At 44.8% G+C, this 20,736-nt stretch overlaps 1 protein-coding gene across 6 annotated transcripts in view; it reads left to right on the top strand.

Annotated features, from left to right (window-relative positions):
- Window positions 1-20,736, top strand: part of LOC141996231 (2,7-anhydro-N-acetylneuraminate hydratase-like) — a 69,649-nt gene that overhangs the window by 10,790 nt on the left and 38,123 nt on the right. For all 6 annotated transcript variants that reach the window (XM_074968181.1, XM_074968182.1, XM_074968176.1 and 3 more), the window contains 2 exons: window positions 12,196-12,280; window positions 15,406-15,479. In XM_074968181.1, coding sequence (XP_074824282.1) covers window positions 12,196-12,280; window positions 15,406-15,479 — 159 coding nt within the window. The remainder of the gene's footprint in view (window positions 1-12,195; window positions 12,281-15,405; window positions 15,480-20,736) is intronic.

Here is a 20,736-nt window from a genome sequence, read left to right as displayed (position 1 = left end):
TTGTAGGCTCTAAAGTTTTACACTGTTTTGTTTTTGAGTGCAGTTATGTAACCAGAAAAATCTGCATTTTTAAGTTACACTTTCATGACAAAGAGATTGCAGTTCAGTACTTGTCTGCGGTGAATTGAAAAATACAATTCTTTTGTTTATCATTTTTACAGTGCAAATATTTGTAATAAAAATAATAGTATAAAGTGAGCACTCTGCACTTTCTATCCAGTGTTGTAATTGAAATCAGTTTTGAAAAGTAGAAAAACATCCAAAAATAAATGTCAATTGGTATTCTATTGCTATAAATGCGATTAATTGCGATTAATTTTTTTGAGTTAATTGCGTGAGTTAACTGTGATTAATTGACAGCCCTAGCTACAATATACAGAAGTACTGTTGTGAGTGTATTCATTCCCCTTAAGCCACAAGATTTACAAGCACTACATTCTCTTCTGCTTAGGATTCATAGAGCACAGCGGCAGTCCCAGCCACGGTGAGTACGGCCCAGAGGGTAGGGGGCAAGATGGCACAATAAGGGGGGAAATCACGGGCATGAGTATATGTGGATAGGGCAATTGCATTGAATACTGGCACCGTTTTCCACAGGCAGTGGTGACTTTATCTGATATCTCACTCTTAAGGGCACGGAAGCTGAAACGGAACAGCTCCTGCACCGTGTGGCTGCAGACCAGGTCCATATGCTGCTAGTCTGTGTGCTGCAGTGATCCCTGCTGAAGTAATTGCTGAGTGGCTTGGGAAAGTGTCCTACCACTGCGGAAGAAATAAGGCCGCTCTCCCCAGGAACCTTTGGCAGAGGATTGCAGACTACCTCTGGGAAAGTTTCCTCGAGATCTCTATGGAGGATTCACGGGACATCCCAGTGCACATACAAACTGTTCCACAGGGATCTCTCTGTGGCCTGGGGTAGCCCTTACTGGAAATGCTAAGGTTAGGGCTGCAAAAGGGAGAGCAGATACTCCCAAGAGTGGTGGGTAACACTGAAGTTAAACTTCCCAACCAGTCACACAAACTGTGCTTCCGATCCCTCACACTGGTTATCAAGAAGCAAAAAAGAAACCACACAGCACCCTTGTCATAAATATAAGGGGAAGGGTAAACACCTTTAAAATCCCTCCTGGCCAGAGGAAAAAGCCTTTCACCTGTAAAGGGTTAAGAACTTAGGATAACCTCGCTGGCACCTGACCAAAATGACCAATGAAGAGACAAGATACTTTCAAAGCTGGAGGGGGGGAGAAACAAGGGTTTTCTCTGTGTGATGCTTTTGCCGGGAACAGAAAAGGAATGGAGTCTTAGACCTTAGTAAGTAATCTAGCTAGGTATGTGTTAGATTCTGATTTCTTTAAATGGCTGAGAAAATAAGCTGTGCTGAATGGAATGTATATTCCTGTTTTTGTGTCTTTTTGTAACTTAAGGTTTTGCCTAGAGGGATTCTCTATGTGTTGAATCTAATTACCCTGTAAGGTATTTACCATCCTGATTTTACAGGGGTGATTCTTTTTACTTCTATTAAAATTCTTCTTTTAAGAACCTGATTGCTTTTTCATTGTTCTTAAGATCAAAGGGTTTTGGGTCTGTGTTCACTTATGCAAATTGGTGAGGATTTTTATGAAGCCTTCCCCAAGAAAGGGGGTGTAGGGTTTGGGGAGGATTTTGGGGGGAAAGACGTTTCCCAGCAGGCTCTTTCCCTGTTATATATTTGTTAGACGCTTGGTGGTGGCAGCAATAAAGTACAAGGGCAAAAGGTAAAATAGTTTGTACCTTGGGGAAGTTTTAACCTAAGCTGGTAAAAATAAGCTTAGGGGGTTTTCATGCAGGTCCCCACATCTGTATCCTAGAGTTCAGAGTGGGGAAGGAACCTTGACACCCCTTTATTGCATTCCAGTTTTCTGGCTCCGAGTCAGCACCTAGGTCCAGTACAGCGAGAAGTTATTTTAAACTCTGTACACATATACAAAATGTTCTTCTGACCCCAAAGGGTCAGCCATGTTACCAGGTCAGTATAGGTTTGGAGCTTACTCAAAATACCACGCTGCCAACCAATCCTTTAGTGTCTAAAACTAAAGGTTTATAATAAAGAAAAAAGAACAAGAAGAGAGTTGTTAAATGGTAAAATAGTCACATGCATACAAAGCCTTCAAAGTACATGTATGAGGTTCCTAGCAGTACTGGTGAGTTTGCTGGCTTGAAAGTCCCTCTGGAACACATCCACAGCTTGGATGGGTCATTCAGTTCTTTGTTCAGAGCTTCAGTTTATAGAAGAGTTACTCCAGAGGTAAGAAGCAGGAACAAAGACAAAATGGAGAAGATGCAGCTGCCTTTTATAGTCTTTTGCCATGCGGCCTGTGCTTCCTTTGTTTTAAACACAAGCTGCCTAGCACATGGCTTGAAAGCCTTAGAGTTCTGTCCATCAGCAGGTCCCTGCATGCCTTGCTGAGTCATAAGGGTATCTGCCTTCTCTCAATGGGTCAGTTGTATAAACTGATGGTCCTTAATGGGCTATCAAGCAGGCTAGGCAGTGCTGCTGCCAAACTGCCTGGGGGTATCACCCAGAAGCATAGCACAAGTTTTGTAATACAGACATACATACGTATCTGTAACCCAAAATACAAAGGTGATACAAACACATAAATGAGATTCTCATATCTGGCAAATTATAACATTTTTGCAGATATTTTACATGGCATATCTGGCATAACTCATTGCAATTTTATAATATTGGTATGAATAATATCCTAAAGTGTCCCCCAGATCCCATACAGCATCACACCTTGTGCCTAGCTATACAGGGAAATGAGAAGCAGATCAAGACTCTACCTCTACTGGTTATTTCACTACCTCTTTTAACACGATTAAAAAAGAGTAAATGAACAGATGTGTCCCTGCAATATCAAAGCAAATGGCACACTTACCAGCTGTTCCTTTCCCTGCCTCAGGCTTACTTGTGCTGGACTGTATGGACTGGCTCAAATGCTCTGGAGTCAAAAAGAGGTCCTGGCTCACTGCGACACTGGATCCCCCGGTTGCCTGTATTCCATTCTCCTCCTCCTACTTCCTCCTCCAACACCTCGTTCTCAGGGTTCACTCCGGTGGCCCATCGAATCATAGAACTGGAAGGGACCTTAAGAGGTCATCTAGTTCCCTGCACTCGTGGCAGGACTAAGTATTATCTAGACCATTCCTGACAGATGTTTGTCTAACCTGCTGTCATAAATATAAAGGGAAGGGTAAACACCTTTAAAATCCCTCCTGGCCAGAGGAAAAGCCCTTTCACCTGTAAAGGGTTAAGAAGCTAGGATAACCTCGCTGGCACCTGACCAAAATGACCAATGAGGAGACAAGATACTTTCAAAGCTGGAGGGGGAGAGAAACAAAGGGTCTGGGTCTGTCTGTGTGATGCTTTTGCTGGGGACAGAACAGGAATGGAGTCTTAGAACTTAGTAAGTAATCTAGCTAGGTATGCGTTAGATTCTGATTTCTTTAAATGGCTGAGAAAATGGGCTGTGCTGAATGGAATGTATAGTCCTGTTTTTGTGTCTTTTTGTAACTTAAGGTTTTGCCTAGAGGGATTCTCTATGTTTTGAATCTAATTACCCTGTAGAATCATAGAATCATAGAATATTAGGGTTGGAAGGGACCTCAGGAGGTCATCTAATCCAACATCTGCTCAAAGCAGGACCAATCCCCAACTAAATCATCCCAGCCAGGGCTTTGTCAAGCCTGACTTTAAAAATATCTAAGGAAGGAGATTCCACCACCTCCCTAGGTAACGCATTCTGGTGTTTCACCACCCTCCTAGTGAGAGAGTTTTTCCTAATATCCAACCTAAACCTCCCACACTGCAACTTGAGACCATTACTCCTTGTTCTGTCATCAGCTCCCACTGAGAACAGTCTAGAGCCATCCTCTTTGGAACCCCCTTTCAGGTAGTTGAAAGCAGCTATCAAATCCCCCCTCATTCTTCTCTTCCGCAGGCTAAACATCCCCAGTTCCCTCAGCCTCTCCACAAAAGTCATGTGTTCCAGTCCCCTAATCATTTTTGTTGCCCTCCTCTGGACGTTTTCCAATTTTTCCACATCGTGCTTGTAGTGTGGGGCCCAAAACTGGACACAGTACTCCAGATGAGGCCTCACCAATGTCGAATAGAGGGGAACGATCACGTCCCTCGATCTGCTGGCAATGCCCCTACTTATACATCCCAAAATGCCATTGGCCTTCTTGGCAGCAAGGGCACACTGTTGACTCATATCCAGCTTCTCGTCCACTGTAACCTCTAGGTCCTTTTCTGCAGAACTGCTGCCGAGCCATTCGGTCCCTAGTCTGTAGAGGTGCATGGGATTCTTCCGTCCTAAGTGCAGGACTCTGCACTTGTCCTTGTTGAACCTCATCAGATTTCTTTTGGCCCAATCCTCTAATTTGTCTAGGTCCCTCTGTATCCTATCCCTACCCTCCTACATATCTACCTCTCCTCCCAGTTTAGTGTCATCTGCAAACTTGCTGAGAGTGCAATCCACACCATCCTCCAGATCATTTATGAAGATATTGAACAAAACCGGCCCCAGGACTGACCCTTGGGCCACTCTACTTGATACCTGCTGCCAACTAGACATGGAGCCATTGATCACTACCCGTTGAGCCCGACAATCTAGCCAACTTTCTATCCACCTTATAATCCATTCATCCAGCCCATACTTCTTTAGCTTGCTGGCAAGAATACTGTGGGAGACGTGTCAAAAGCTTTGCTAAAGTCAAGGAACAATAGGTCCACTGCTTTCCCCTCATCCCCTCATACCTCATGTAAGGTATTTACCATCCTGATTTTACAGAGGTGATTCTTTTTACTTTTTCTTTGATTAAAATTCTTTTTTTAAGAAACTGAATGCTTTTTTCATTGTTCTTAAGATCCAAGGGTTTGGGTCTGTGGTCACCTATGCAAATTGGTGAGGATTTTTATCAAACCTTCCCCAGGAAGGGGGGTGCAAGGTTTTGGAGAGGATTTTGGGGGGAAAGACATTTCAAAATGGGCTCTTTCCTAATAAAATAAAACCGGTTAGACGTTTGGTGGTGGCAGCGAAAGTCCAAGGGCAAAAGGTAAAATAGTTTGTACCTTGGGGAAGTTTTAACCTAAGCTGGTAAAAGTAAGCTTAGGAGGTTTTCATGCAGGTCCCCACATCTGTACACTAGAGTTCAGAGTGGGGAAGGAACCTTGACACCTGCTCTTAAAAATCTCCAATGATGGAGATTCAACAATCTCCCTAGACAATTTATTCCAGTGCTTAACCACCCTGACAGTTAGGAAGCGTTTCCTAATGTCCAACCTAACCTCCCTTGCTGCAATTTAAGCCCATTGTTTCTTGTCCTATCATCAGAGGTTAAGAAAAACAAATTTTCTTCCTCCTCCTTGTAACAAGCTTTTACATACTTGAAGACTGTTACCATGTCCCCTCTCAGTCTTGTCTTTTCCAGAATAAATAAACCCAATTTTTTCAATCTTCCCTCATAGGTCATGTTTTCTAGACTTTTAATCATTTTTGTTCCACTTCTCTGGGCTCTCTCCAATTTGTCCATATCCTTCCTGAAATGTGGTGCCTAGAAATGGACACAATACTCCAGTTGAGGCCTAATCAGCATGGAGTAGAGCAGAAGAATTACTTCTCGTGTCTTGCTCACAACACTCCTGCTATTACATGCCAGAAAGATGTTTGCTTTTTTTGTAACAGTGTCACATTGTTGACTCATATTTAGCTTGTGGTCCGCTGTGAGCCCCAGATCCCTTTCTGCAGTACTCCTTCCTAGGCAGTCATTTCCCATTTTGTATGTGTGCAACTGATTGTTCCCTCTGAAATGGAGTACTTTGCATTTATCCTTATTGAATTTCATCGTATTTACTTCAGACCGTTTCTCCAGTTTGTCCAGATCATTTTGAATTTTCATCCTATCCTCCAAAGCACTTGCAACCCCTCCCAGCTTGGTATCATCTGCAAAGTTTATAAGTGTACTCTGTACACCATTATCTAAATCATTGATGAAGATATTGAACAGAACTGGACCCAGAACTGATCCCTGCGGGACCCCACTCATGCCCTTGCAGCATGACTCTGAACCACTGATAACTACTCTTTGGGAATGGTTTTCCAACCAGTTTACACCCACCGTATAGTAGCTCCATCTAGGTTGCATTTCCCTAGTTTGTTTATGAGAAGGTCATGCAAGACAGTATCAAAAGCTTTACTAGAGACAAGATATACCACATCTATCGCTTCCCCCCATCCACAAGGGTTGTTACCCTGTCAAAGAAAGGTATCAGTTTGGTTTGACACAATTGTTTTTGACAAATCCATGCTAACTGTTACTTATCACCTTATTATCTTCTAGATGTTTGCAAACTGATTGCTTAATTACTTGCTCCATTATCTTTCTGGGTACAGAAGTTAAGCTGACTGGTCTGTAATTCCTTGGGTTGTCCTTATTTCCCTTTTTATAGCTGGACACTAGATTTGCCCTTTTCCAGTCTTCCGGAATCTCTCCTGTCTTCCATGACTTTTCAAAGATAATCGCTAATGGCTTGAGATATCTCCTCAGTCAGCTTCTTGAGTATTCTAGGATGCATTTCATCAGGCCCTGGTGACTTGAAGACACCTAATTTGTCCAAGTAATTGTTAACTTGTTCTTTCCCTATTTTAGCCTCTTCTGATCCTACCTCATTTTCACTGGCATAACATTCCGTATGTTAGACGTCCAATCACCACCAGCCTTCTTGGTGAAAACCAGAACAAAGAAGTCATTAAGCACGTCTGCCAGTTCCACATTTTCTGTTATTATTTCCCCCCCTCATTGAGAAATGGTCCTACCCTGTTCTGGGTCTTCCTCTTGCTTCTAATGTATTTGTAGAATGTTTTCTTGTTACCCGTTATGTCTCTAGCTAGTTTGATCTTGTTTTGTGCCGTGGCCTTTCTAATTTTGTCCCTACATACTTTTGTTATTTGTTTATATTCTTCCTTTGTAATTTGACCTAGTTTCCATTTTTTGTAGGACTCTTCTTTGATTTGTAGATCATTGAAGATCTCCTGGTTAAGCCAGGATGGTCTCTTGCCAGACTTCCTGTCTTTCCTATGCCATGGCATAGTTTGCTCTTGTGCCCTTACTAATGTCTCTTTGAAAAATTGCCAATTGTCTTCAATTGTTTTTCCCCTTAGACTTGCTTCATATGATTCTGACTCCTCCAAAGTATCCACGGGATCCTTGTGGGGGGGTGGGGGGAGGGTTGCTGCAGAGGATGACATGCAGCTCGTTGTAACGGCACCATGTTTGCAGCTCTGCACCAGAGTGACTGTTAGCCTCCCTTGCATTCTGAGATGCCTGCTGCAGCTCCTTGACTTTCACGTGGCACTGCTGCGGGTCCCTCATGTAGCCCTGTGATGTTCCCTGTGTTGTCTGGACCAGTGATCCGCTAGGTCACTCCAATCCTTGACCCTGGGAGCCAGTCTTACCCTGCTCTGCTGTGAGAACCCCCACTCCTGGGCTGTGCACGCACAGCATCTGGCATGTCAGCCACTCCTTGGATTGTGCAACCAAATGACACTAGCCAATACCTCCGGTCCCAGGCACAACCCCAGGAACCTCCGTCTTGCAGTGTCCAGTTATGCCCACTAGACCCTGTAAGCTTATATGAGTTTGTTAATTTAAGAAATTTGTTTGTTAATTTGTTTGAGTTTGTTAATTTAAGTTTGTTTGAGTTTGTTAATTTAATTTGAGTGTGTTAATTTAAGAAAGAAAGATATGTACCAGGCTTGATATCCCAAGGGGAGTTTCTGACATGCTTCAAACCAAACGCACTGCTTCAGGTAGAATAAGCAAACAGATTTATTAACTATAATGATAGATTTTAAGCGATTATAAGTCAAAGCATATCAAGTCGGATTTGGTCAAATGAAATAAAAACAGAACGCATTCTAAGCTGATCTCAACCCTTTCAGTGCCCTTGCAAACGTAGATGTTTCTCATGACAGGCTGGCTGGTTGCTCTTCAGGCAGGCTCTCCCCTTTGATCAGCGCTTCAGTCGTTTGGTGTGGTGTCTGTAGATGTAGCTGTTTCGTGGCATGCAGGAGGATCTGGGGGAAGAGCGAGAGCATGGCAGGCTCAGGGGAGGGGGCGGGAAGGGGTGGAGTGGAGTGGGGGCAGGGCCTGTGGCAGAGTCACGGGTTGAGCAGTGAGCTCCCCCCCCCCCCCCGGCACATTGGAAAGTTGGTGCCTGTAGCTCCAGCCCCAGAGTCGGTACCTATACAAGGAGCTGCACGTTAATTTCTTAAGAGCCGCGTGTGGCTCTTGAGCCACAGCTTGGCCACCCCTGGTCCAACAGATTCTTTTGTTGCTGCCTAGGCCAGTGTCCGTTGTTCCTATGAGGCTGGGCTGGGTTTGTCCCATCCCTGCCCTGATGAGGTGTGAACTGCCTCTCTGCTCTTGGAGAGTTTTTGCCTGGGCTTATTTTAAGCCATGCAGATACATTTTCAGCCTCATAATGATATACATAAAATTAAAGCCTATAACATTACTGTAACAGTTACTAAAACATCACTATAACTACAATGCTCAGTGCATCATGAGCCTTCCGAAGACACCCGACATGACAAACTTTGCATTGCATACCACACAATCATTTTACAAGGATGAACATGGGGGTGCTGGGTGTTCCTTCGAGGTACAGAGCATCACCAGCCCTTCTTGCCCATGCCCTGAGCAATCTGCTCATCGATATCAACATTTCTATGGCTGGATCAGAGGTGTGCCTGCAGAGCCTCTTCTCCCCACAGACCCAGGAGCTCCACCACTTCCTGTGTACTCCAGGCACGAGTACATCTGCAGTGTGGAACCAGCATGATCAGCTGGGCAGCCTGAGCTCTCCAGACTGAGCAAACAGGAAAGGGAATGTCAAAAATTCACAGGCCTTTAAAAGAGGAAGGGCAGGCTCGTCTGTATCTGGCCAGAGGACAGTGTGGTTCAAAACGGTGACCAGAGCGGTCGTGGTAGGGCACTGTGGGACACCTCCTGGAGGCCAGTAAAGTTGACTAAGTAATGCAGAGTCTATACTGACACTGCATCAACTTGACTACGTCAACCTAAGCACCATGCCTCTCAGGGAGGTGGAATTATTAAGTTGGTGTAGTGCAGAGGTGGGCAAACTACAGCCTGCAGGCCACATCCGGCCCGCGGGACCGTCCTGCTGAGCCCCTGAGCTCCCGGCCGGGGAGGCTAGCCCCCAGCCCCTCCCCCACAGTCCCCCCTCCCCTGTAGTTATGCCACCGTGCGGGCAGCACGGCTTGCCCCCCCCCATCTCCCAGGCTTTCCAATAAGCCTGTCCTGCCGCTCTGAGCGGCCTGGTAAGGGGGCGGGAGGGGGGAAGGGGGTTGGATAAGGGGCAGGAGGTCCTGGGGGGCAGTCAGAGGACAGGGGGCGGTTGGATGGGGCGGAGGTTCGGGGGGAGCAGTCAGGAGACAGGGAGTGGGGGGGTTGGATAGGGGGTGGGGTCCCTGGGTGGGGGACAGGGAGCAGGGTGGGTTGGATAGGGACTGGGGTCCTGGGGAGGCAGTTAGGGACTGGGGTCCTGGGAGGGGGCAGTCAGGGGACAAGGAGTGGGGGGGGGTTGGATGGGTTGGGGGTCTGTCAGGGGGCGGGGGTGTGGATAAGGGTCGGGGGACTGGGAGCAGGGGGGTTGGATAAGGGGTGGGGTCCTGGGGGGTGGTTAGGGGCAGGGGGTCCTGGGAGGGGGCGGTTAGGGGACAAGGAGCAGAGGGGGTTGGATGGGTTGGGGGTTCTCAGGGGGCGGGAAGTGGGAGGGGTCGGATAGTGGGCAGGTGCCAGGCTGTTTGGGGAGGCACAGCCTTCCCTACCCAGCCCTCCATACCGTTTTGCAACTCTGATGTGGCCCTCGGGCCAAAAAGTTTGCCCACTCCTGGTGTAGTGGGTGAGGTACTTCGGTGGGAGTAACATTTTAGTGTAGACACTTACAGAGTTATACCCCACCTTGCCTCTCTACTATCCTGGGGCTAACATGGCTACAACAACTAATCACCTAGTAAATAAGAAATGCATCATTCACCATTTTCTGACATAGTAAAAAAAGTACAAATTATGAATCTGAATAAATGTAAGTTAAATTATATAATTGCTTAAATTAATTGTTATGATGTATCCTCCTGGTTAGCAAAAAGAAATACCAGACTTAATGCAAAGGTGATAGTTAGTTGTAAATCAACATGTTTTAATACTTACCAGTCAATGAGAACTCTGACGAGCCTGGCCCACACCATCACAACAGAAGCCCTCGCACATACTTCCCTGGGAATGCCCGGGAGTTGCTGGGAGCAGCTGTAGTGGCTGGAAGTGGGGAAAGAGTGGGCCTAGGGTGGGTTCCTCTGACCACACCCCTCCGAGTTCAGCACATGTCCCCAGTGGCCCATAACCCTGAAGCTAGCAGTCTTCTCTTGCTGCCAGCTAACCTAGGCAAAGCTTGTGCTACAGGTCTGGCTAAGGTTCAGGGTTCAAATCCTATTGATGATTATGCAGTTGTACATAACAGAATTTGTTTTTACCTTTTAAAAATACCTTATGTATTTACATACAGGGAAGGAGGGAACTCTTTAGGTTGCCAAGTTATGCGCTCAGATGTTAAAAAAAATCCCAGGCCTATGGCTGCCTCGGCAACCTTCATTTGTCCCCCTTGTGTGTACGCATTCTGATCTTTAACTACGATGATAGCACACTATTATCGTAGGATACCTGTCTCCATCACTTACTCCTGAGGGAATTCTGCGCATCAGCGGACATGCAGAATTCCTCTGTCTCACATAATTGTGTATTTTCCTGCATAAAGTACATTTTACCTCAGAAGTGCTGCAGTTTTGCCTTTTGCCCACCAGAAGCCGTTGTGGAGCCGAACAGCCGGCTGCATTCATGCCGGCTGGTCTGGTGCCAGAGCAGCTTCTGGTGGGCAAAAGGCAGGACTGCAGCACTTCTTAGGCAAAATGTATTTTATGCAGGAAAATACAAAATTCTATGCTCAGTGGTGCAGAATTCCTTCAGGAGTAGAAGTTGATCACAGCACCCTGCCTGCGGAACCAGGTTAGGGCAGAGTGGGGAACACAGGACTGCGGGGGGGTCACAGACTGGGGTTCGGAATAGCTGGGGGGGGGGACAGACTGGGGAATGGGCTCAGGAGCTAGTGGGCTGACAGCGTTGAGCCTGGGGACGGGGTGGGGAGGGCTGCTGAGACCGATGGGGGTGCAGGGACAAGGGCAGACGTGGCTGACTGAATGGGAGAGGCTTGAGGTCAGCCAGGATCTGCATGGGGGAGGCTTCCCAACTCCCCAACAATCCCAGCCCCCATCCCCCCAAAAACCCATCACACCCAACACCCGCCAGGTTCACTCCTAGGCTCCTTCCCTCTCCCTCTGCTCCTCCTCCCCCTCTGACTCCCCCAAGCCTTTTCACTGCTTCTGACAGGTGCAGGAAATACAGTTCTGTATTGTAATTTAAATGAATTACACAAAGTTCTGTATTAATATGTCTAGAAAGGAATCTATTTGTTAAAAGAAAAAATTACCAGAATCTTTTTTTTTTGGGGGGGGGGGGTCTGTATTGTTACAGACATACTTGCTGACAGATATTTTGAAATAAATTACCAAAATAATTGAAACTGGCATGATTATATTGTGTTATTTTCACAAATAAGATATGCAGACTTTTGCAGAATTTTCAAATATTGTGTGCAGAATTTTTAAATTTTTGGCACAGAATTCCCCCAGGAGTAACCATTGCACAAGATAGATGCATAGGGGAGCCAAATTAAGGTTTCATGGGTGACTGTAAATCTGGCATTTACTAACTTTTGGGTGTTTAACTTTATAACCACGAACTTGGCTTTTTGTATGTAATCTTAATTATGCTGTCCTAAATAATTCCTCTTCCTCCTTTATGTGTAAACCCTATTTTACTTGTAAATGATTATCCTCTTCCCATATAGCTGTTAAACCAGGTTGTACTTAGTTCCTGGAATATTTTCACCTTAGTCAATGTCTTCATCTGCCTAATCACTTTGTTGCTGTTCTCTGAATTCTTTTGTTGACATTTTTCTGGTATTGACACTGCCACAGCTGTTTGCAGAACATAACAATGTTCTTCTTTTTTTAGGTAGTTGGAGTTGCAGATCCTCATGCTTTTGCTAGAAATGATCTTCAGAAGATTCACTGCATTGACAAGAAAAATGTATTTAATGGTAATATTTGCCTCACTGTCTTGTTCTATAAGCCATATTATGAAAGACTAAATTAATGAAATATATTTCTATATATCCAAACACTAATATTAGTTTATATGGGGAGCCTTTTAGGACATACATCTGGGGTTTGTATTTATGGAATATAATTTTATTTTGTATTTTTAAAAAAAAATTAAAAAATGCCCATTCAGGGCTTTGAGCAGTCTTGACATAGTTTAAAAAAAGTATAACTTCTCATCTTCAGAAGGAAACAACCACTATTGCCATATTTAGGTAATCTGCTCATGTCTTCCTTTTGTGACATTTTATTCTACAGTAATAGCTAAATGTTTTTGCTGTGAGAACAATAATAAAACGCATAACGTGATGTCTACCACTGACATCTAAACATTTTTAAATACAGTAGACCCCTGCTTCACTGAGTCTCCATTTACTCCTGGGAAAATTCTGCACCAAAAAATTAAAAATTCTGCACACATTTTAAAATTCTGCATATTTTATTTGTCAAAATAATGCAATATAATCACGCCAGTTTCAATTATTTTGGTAATTTTTTTAAACTACAATACGATGGATGGAGAATAGGAGTGGAGAGCACAGGAGGAAATCTCCAAATTGCCTTTGTCTAATTGTAATGTAGCTAGTTTTGTTCCTAGTTATTAGTCAATATGCAGCCATATGCTCAGAATTACGTCATAGGCAACTGAAGTGCAAGTGAGGGCTTTAGAATCAAAATTTATATTGGCTACTCACCATTGCCAAAAAGGTCAGTAGTAAACAGTTCATGGAGCACATTTTGATAAGAACGTTTTTCAGTTCAAAAATTTAGAACATTTATATTGACTAAAGCATTTATAAGGCTATATTGTCGTTTACAATAAAAGCTCCTTTACACCACTCAGGCAATGTTAAGGACCTTTAAATCTTTTACACCTGTTTTGTATTCCTGGGGGAATTCACTAAGAACAATGGGAACAATTCACTAAGCAGGCAGGCTGCTATATTTTGCTCTGACAGTGCCTGCCTCATGCTTACCTCCTCAGAAATATCCCCAAAGCCCTGCCTCCCATGCCGGGCGTGCCGCAATAGCGAGCGAGAGGGACAGAGTCTCGTTCACTGACACGCCCAGCCCCCCTAACCCTCCCCTTCATGCATGCCTGCCAAGCCCTGTACATACACACCCAGTGGTGATTTCCGTCTCCGCAAGCTGCTCCGGGTGCCTGAACGACATGCCTATGCTGCCAGGGAGGGGCGCATGACCTCTCTTGTGGCTTCCATTTACTTCCCTGTCAGAAATAATTTTTCTGCAGGGAAGCAAAGAAATCTGCAGGGGACATTAATTCTGCGTGTGTGCAGTGGCACAGAATTTCCCCAGGAGTACTCCATTTTCTGGCTCTCCTTATTAACTCAACCACGGTCAGCCCCCGGGTGGCTGGGGCTCTGGCTGTCAGCACCTGGTGGCCATTATCTGGTTTACCTGGATTTTTGGTTATCTGATCTGGATAAGATTGGATAATTGGGGTTCCACTGTACTGAATAAAAATAGTGAACTATTATTTTGAAGGAAAGTATGTGAGTTTAGACTGGGATCTGCTTAGTGAGGGAATCTTTAGATCTTGATAAAATGATGGAATTTGATTTAAGCAAACCTGCAGTGGTGGGAACTTCATAGTAATGATTATTGTGGCTTTCTGCATTTCAGTATGTCTGACAGAAGTTAGGAGTATAAGGGGGAAAAGCTTTTTTGATGGTTGGATCTTTGAAATAACACAACTGTGCCTATTTCAGTGTGCATCTGGAAGAGTGCATGCAGTCTGCGTGAATCCAGATTATGTGACGTTCACTGCATCTGATTCTGTTTAGCAATGTCTTCAAATATAGCAAATTACGTATAGGTATTTCTCAGTAAGAGCTGCATACAAGCCAAATTTTAAGTTCTAAAGTGAAGTTGTTTTAAGTTAAGTAGAAAAGAAGCATCTAAACACGTCTTAAAAATCCATTTTATTTAAGTACAGGCCTACAGTGAACACTTTGAATTGCTTATCAAAAGTATACTATTTTTGGGGGTGCCCAGTGGGTCAATACATACAAAAATATAAAGGTATTAAAGCTACAGTTGGCAAAAATAAGGGAGAAACTAGCTAATATGCATCTTTTATTTTCTGCATCCCTATTAAGAGTTGCCATCTATGAATTTAGGTAGTATAGGTATTATTTTTTGAACTTCCTGTGATGATCTAATAACAGGAATACTGCTGGACAGATTTCGTTCTGAGGCAAGTACTCCATAGATCAACTGCAAGGAGCAGTTTGTGCAAAAGATGAAAAGAGTCACTGTAGATCTTCACAACCCTCTAAAACTAATACTGAAGCGAGGTGGATTTGTGTTACAAAAATACCATAAATGGAATATCTGCCTCCAAAAGTGATAGGCAAAAGAATATTTCCACTACCTACAGTTACTAATTCTATCACTGGCTTTTCAGTCTAATACACTTGCTTTAAAGAGCAATGTCAGAGTAATCCTGTATGACATGATACTATGCAATTAAGTAAGCCATGCATGTAGCGGCTTTGTGTGTATTTAAATATATTAATTTTTGTTTTGATTGATAAAATAATTGTTTTCCCACGTTAATATAATTGTCCTTTATTTTGTGACTTTTAGGAAGTCACAATGAAACATTTTAGAGATGTGGTGAAACATTTTTAAAAAGAGCTCAGAGGATTTATTCAGACCTTCTAAAAATTTCCTTTGGGCTGTAACCTTTTGTCCCTTAATGTGTCATGTTAATTGTTTCAGAAAGTTAAGTATCTGAAACAGGATCTTAGGCTCATTCTATTTTAATTGACTTCAGTGAATGCAGAGGGGGCACTAAAATACTATCTCAGCCTTAATTACAGAATCAGTTTTAGTGTAACAGACTACTTGGAATTGAGCCTAGAATTAATTCAAGAGGTGGATATAAAACTTGCACTGTAGTAACAAATAGTTTGTTCTATTCTTTTTAATGTGAAATAATATTTTTCCTTTTTTTTATACTTGCTCACTTTTGTAACATAAAGGCTGTCTCAGCTACTGACATTAGTTGATTCGCTATTTTAAATCTCTTTTTCTTCAGACTGGAAAGTAGCCACGGAGAGAGAGAGGTTTGCGGATGCTGTTATAATAGCAACACCCGATAGACTGCATAAGGTACTATGGACTTCTTGAGCATTACACAAAAATCATAACTGGAATAACAAAGGAGAGCCCCAGATTGTAAAGTGTACATCATTCACCTAGCTCTGTCTTTCCAATCTTAGTTTGTTCACTATTTTGATCCATTCTTTCTCACTGCAGGTTTGATATGCACTTGGAAAATATGCACATGCATGAACATTCAGTGCCAGGACTTAAGTCATTCTCTACCAATAGCCTCTTAGTTAGAAAAATTAAAATCCGGAACTTAACACCTAACCCATTAAATGATGACAACCTTGTCCAATGTCCAGTTGAGCCCCCCGGCTCACCAGATTGCCGTGATGGGATCCAGCTGCTGAATCCTTAGATGTGTTAAACCCCCAGAGTCTTAACAGAGTTCTGCCAGAGCTGCTGTCTTAGGGCCTCTGGTCTCATCCTCAAGCTGCCAATCTTCTGTCACTCGTTCCCTGGCCCAGCCCATAGAACCAGCCCTCAGACTCCTCCTCCCATAGCTTGAACACACTATCTTTCAGATCTCCACCTGAAGGGGACCGTGTGGTGGGTGTAATTTATAAACTCATAGACACTTTGCGCAGGGTTCTCCGATGCTTTTGCTCTTTTTTCATGTATTTCTCATGCTAATAATGTATATTAAAATAATAAACCCTTCATGCATTTACCTTTTCAGTTTCCTCACCACACTGGAATGTTCTCTGGGCTGGGGTCATGGTATCCGGGGCAGTTGCACGGCTTGGGTTCTGAAAGCTGGAGTGTCTTGCCCAGCTTACTACCTCCCCTTGACTGGTTTTCTCCTTCCCCTTTCTGGCCCAAAACTTCCTGTGCATTTCCTGGAGCCTTCCTCCAGTTAATGCTTTTGCAACCTCTTGCTTGGTCACTTCTCTCTCTTCTACCATTTCTTCCCCCCACCCCCACCTCCACCTCACCCCACTTCCCCCATCACTTCAGACACGAGCAGCTTGAGCAAGCCCATTGTCCCGAGGTGCTTCATCCCGAATAGATAGTCACTGAGTTCCACCATTGTACCTCCCAGATGAGGAAAATACTTGTTGGCTGTGGTGGATACACAGATTTTGTTCTCACTTAGAAGTTGCATTGGCATATCTATGTCAGGGGGTGTGAAAAAAAATACACCCCTCGCCAACATAGCTATGCTGACAATATAGATGTAACTGTGTCAACAGAAGAGTGCTTCTGTTGATGTAGCGAATGTCATTCAGGGAGGTGGTGATCATGTGCCAGAATAAAATATGTCATTGTAGAGTGTGTCTATACTAGGGGGCTGTGCTGGCATTCCTACGCTGCCATAGGCTCTGTAGTGTAGACATGGCCAGAGACAGAGGCCTTACATGATACAGCAGTTTCATAATATCAAGCAGAACGTATAAGTTGTACAGACTCCCCGAAGTCATCACATTGAGGAGAAGCTATCACTGGCACAATCTGGTTTTCATGTTGGTAAGTGTAGAAACAAAGCAGAATCAAAGGGACAGGAATTTAAATGAGAGTTTTAAAATTTTAAACATAGAATTGTAGAAGTGTAGGGCTGCAAGGGACCTTGAGAAGTAATCAAGGCCCACCCACAGCGGTGCATCAGGATCAAGTAAACATAGACTGTCCCTGACAGCTGTTTGTCCAGCCTGTTCTTAAAAAATCTCCAATGATGGGGATTCTACAACAGGGGTGGGCAAACTATGGCCCGTGGGCCGCATCTTGCCCACCAGCTGTTTTAATACAGCCCTCAAGCTCCTGTTGGGGAGCGAGGTATGGGGCTTGTCCCGCTCACGTGCTCCAGCCAGGGAGCAGGGTCGGGGGCCGCTCCGTGTGGCTCCTGGAAGCAGTGGCATGTCCCCACTTCAGCTCCTATGCGTAGGGGCAGCCAGGGTGTCCACTCTGCCTCAGCCGCAAGGGCCTCCCCCGCAGCTCCCATTTCCCAGGAACGACGGCCAATGGGAGCTGCAGGGCAGCGCCTGCAGATGGGGCAGCGCGAAGCAGAGCCACTTGGCCATGCCTCTGGGTAGGAGCCAGAGGAGGGACATGCCGCTGCTTCTGGGAGCCGCTTGAGGTAAGCGCCGCCCCGAGCCTGCATTCCTGAGCAACCCCCTGCGCCCCAACCTCCTGCCCCAGCCCTGATCCCCGTCCCACCCTCTGAACCCCTCGATCCCAGCCCGGAGCACCCTCCTACACCCCAAACCCCTCATCCACAGCCCCACTCCAGAGCCTGCACCCTCAGCTGGAGCCCTCACCATGCACCCCATCCCCCCCACACTCCATCCCTCCGCCCCAGCCCAGAGCCCCCTCCTGCACCCTGAACTCCTCATTTCTGGCCCCACCCAGGAGCCCGCACCCCCAGGCAGAGCCCTCACCCCCTCCCGCACCCCAACTCCACTTTTGTGAACATTTATGGCCCGCCATACAATTTCCATACCCAGATGTGGCCCTCGGGCCAAAATGTTTGCCCACCCCTCTTCTACAATCTCTCTTGAGAAACTATTCCAGTGCTTAACTACCCTTATAGCTAGAAAGTTTTTCCTAATACCTAACCTAAATCTCCCTTACTGCAGTTTAAGCCTGTCCCTTGTTCTCCATGTCCAGTGACGGTAGGACAACTGGTCTTCTTGTGAGTATCCGCCCCCATGCCTTTGATTGGAGAATTTTGGTAGCAGTGCCCATTTTACCCACACATGTGCCCCCCACATCCTCATGACCCATATGGGATACATAGGGCTGTGCGGGAAAACTGCCCTACGTTCCTTCTCAGCCACCTTTGGCCTGAGATGGAGCCACAAGCATGCCTGCTTTACTTTTACTTAGTGCCGTGAGTTGAGTTTGGAGTTTGCTGTTCCCCCTTTGCCGGTTCCCCATTTGAAGGGTTGGTTTTGGATTTTAGTTAACGAGGAGATCTCCAGGCTTTAAACCTTGTCTTTTCTGCTGGCAGGCTGTCCCAGTAAGTGGTGGACACTCTCGTGTCTGTTTGGGAGACACCTATATACAGGCTAAGTGTATTGTCTGCTCCTTGTTCAAGAGCAGATCTCGTAAAAACAAGGAAATAATGTTCAAGCTCTTGATGAAGGAGCAAGCCTGAAGCCTGGCTTCTGAACTGGACTCCGAAAACTCCTGTCAGTGTGCTCCAGACTAGTAGCCTTTCTTTGCAGCTGCCCTGCATTGTTAGCCCAAATGCAATCTGTGACTTGCTATAATCCCCAGATCCTCTTCTGCCATTCTGCTGCCTAACCAATTAGTCCCTGCTTTATAGTTGTGCATTTGATTTGTCTTTCCCATGTGTAGTACTTTGCAATTGTCGTTATTGAATTTCATCTTGTTGATTTCAGACCAATTCTCCAGTTTGTCAGTGTTATTCTGAATTCTAATCCTGTCTTCCACAGTGCTTGCAACCCCTTTCAGCTTGGTGTCATCCACAGATTTTATAAGTATACTTGCAACCTGTGATCCCTCTAAGCTGCGTGGTCGGGCAGCCGCCCAGGAGTGATGCAAGTGCTGCACACTTGATTAGCACATCCAGCAGTGTGTGTTCAGGTGCCCCTGCCCCCCCTGCTTTGCAGCCATGTTGCTCCTGCCCTCTGCCTTGGAGCCCCTGGCCAGCTGCTCCAGGGACCCTCCTGCTGGCTGTGCAGAGCCAGGGAGTGGAGGGGGTGCTGATGTGAGGGTGTCCCCTGCCCCTGTACCCCATCTCTGCAGAGCAGGGGAGAGGGGACAGGGCTCAGGACTCTGAGCAGGAGAGCTTCTGAGGTCCGAACAAACCTTCTGGGAAGTGAGTAAGTGCCTTAAAGAGACAGCGCACGGTCTCTCAGAGACTTCCCCAGCAGCCAGCACACACAATCTCTCTCTCTCTCTCTTTCTGTCTCTCACACACACACTCTGTCCCCCTCCCCCCTGCCTATGTACCCCATCTCCACAGAGCAGGGGAGTGGGGGACAGGGCTCAGGAGCAGGAGAGCTTTCAGTGAGAGTGCCTTGAAGAAACAGCGCACGGTATCTCTCAGAAACTTCCCCAGCAGCCAGCAAACACTTTGGGTCTGTGTGTGTGTGTGTGTGTGTCTGTCTGTCTGTCTGTCTCCCTCTCTCTCTCTGTCACACTCACCCCCAACACATACTTCTATTGTTGTTGTTACTTCTTGGTACTTCCTGCAATGCACATATATTCTCTGTAATTTTATTCTTTCAAAGTGCTGTTATTTTAGTTTTTTGTCTGGTCTACGCATTTCATAATTTTTATTTCTCTCTTACACTTTAATTTAATTCTTTGAGTAGTGAGTTCTAAAATACCTAACCTGTCCTGGCTGGAGTAATTATCCCTGTGGTAACTTTTTAAAAATATATAATATAGCTAGGTTTTTTGTTTCTACTGGTGGTGCACATCCGCACATTACCTCGGTGCACATAACAAAATTTATTCTGCAGATGGATGGAAAAAATTAGAAGGAACATTGCTCACAACTCCATTATCCAAATCATTAATGAAAATTATTGAATAGCATTGGATCCAGAACTGACCCTGTGGGATCCCAGTTGACATGCGATCCCAATTTGACAGCAAACCATGATAACTACTCTTTAAGTACAGTCTCTCAACCAGTTGTGCAACCACCGTACAGTAGTTTCACGTAGACCACATTTCCCTAGTTTTCTTATGAGAATGTCATGTGGGACTATGACCAAAGCCTGACTAAAATCAAGACATATCACATCTACAGCTTCTCGCCCCGTCCACACTAACTTGCTCAAAGAAGGAATACCCCCTCCCCTAAAAAAATCAATCTGTAAATTGCCCTTAGAAAATCAACTCTGGTATTATTGAAGATATAACATCATAAGGACTTTGGCAGTATTGTCAGTGAACTAAAACATGGAATATTCTATTAGTAATAATAATAATCATACTTAGCATTTATAACCCCTTAGAGAAGATATGAATATCACCTTTTAACAGAAAAAAATCTAGAAAATCACTTTTTGAGATTATATATTTATAGAACGGGTTATATAAAGAGTGACTGTGCCAAAGAGCTTACAGCTGAAGGATCTCATTCAAAGCCCACTGATACCAAGCCGAAAAGGCAATAAAACAGTACAATACACTGCAGTATCCAATTAAACAAACGAAGGGAAGACTGCTTGGTAGTCTGAATGTTCTACAGACCCAGAAGGTCTTCAGGAAGTTGTTATATGAAGCAGGAAGAGGAAGGCAAATGAAGAATGTAAATCAGAAGACAAACCTTAAGTGGCTGCAT

The sequence above is a fragment of the Natator depressus genome, chromosome 11 (genome assembly GCF_965152275.1).
Source record: "Natator depressus isolate rNatDep1 chromosome 11, rNatDep2.hap1, whole genome shotgun sequence".
Lineage (NCBI taxonomy): Eukaryota > Metazoa > Chordata > Testudines > Cheloniidae > Natator > Natator depressus.
Note: the sequence above shows the minus strand (reverse complement) of the source record. Positions and strands in the feature narration are given on the sequence as shown.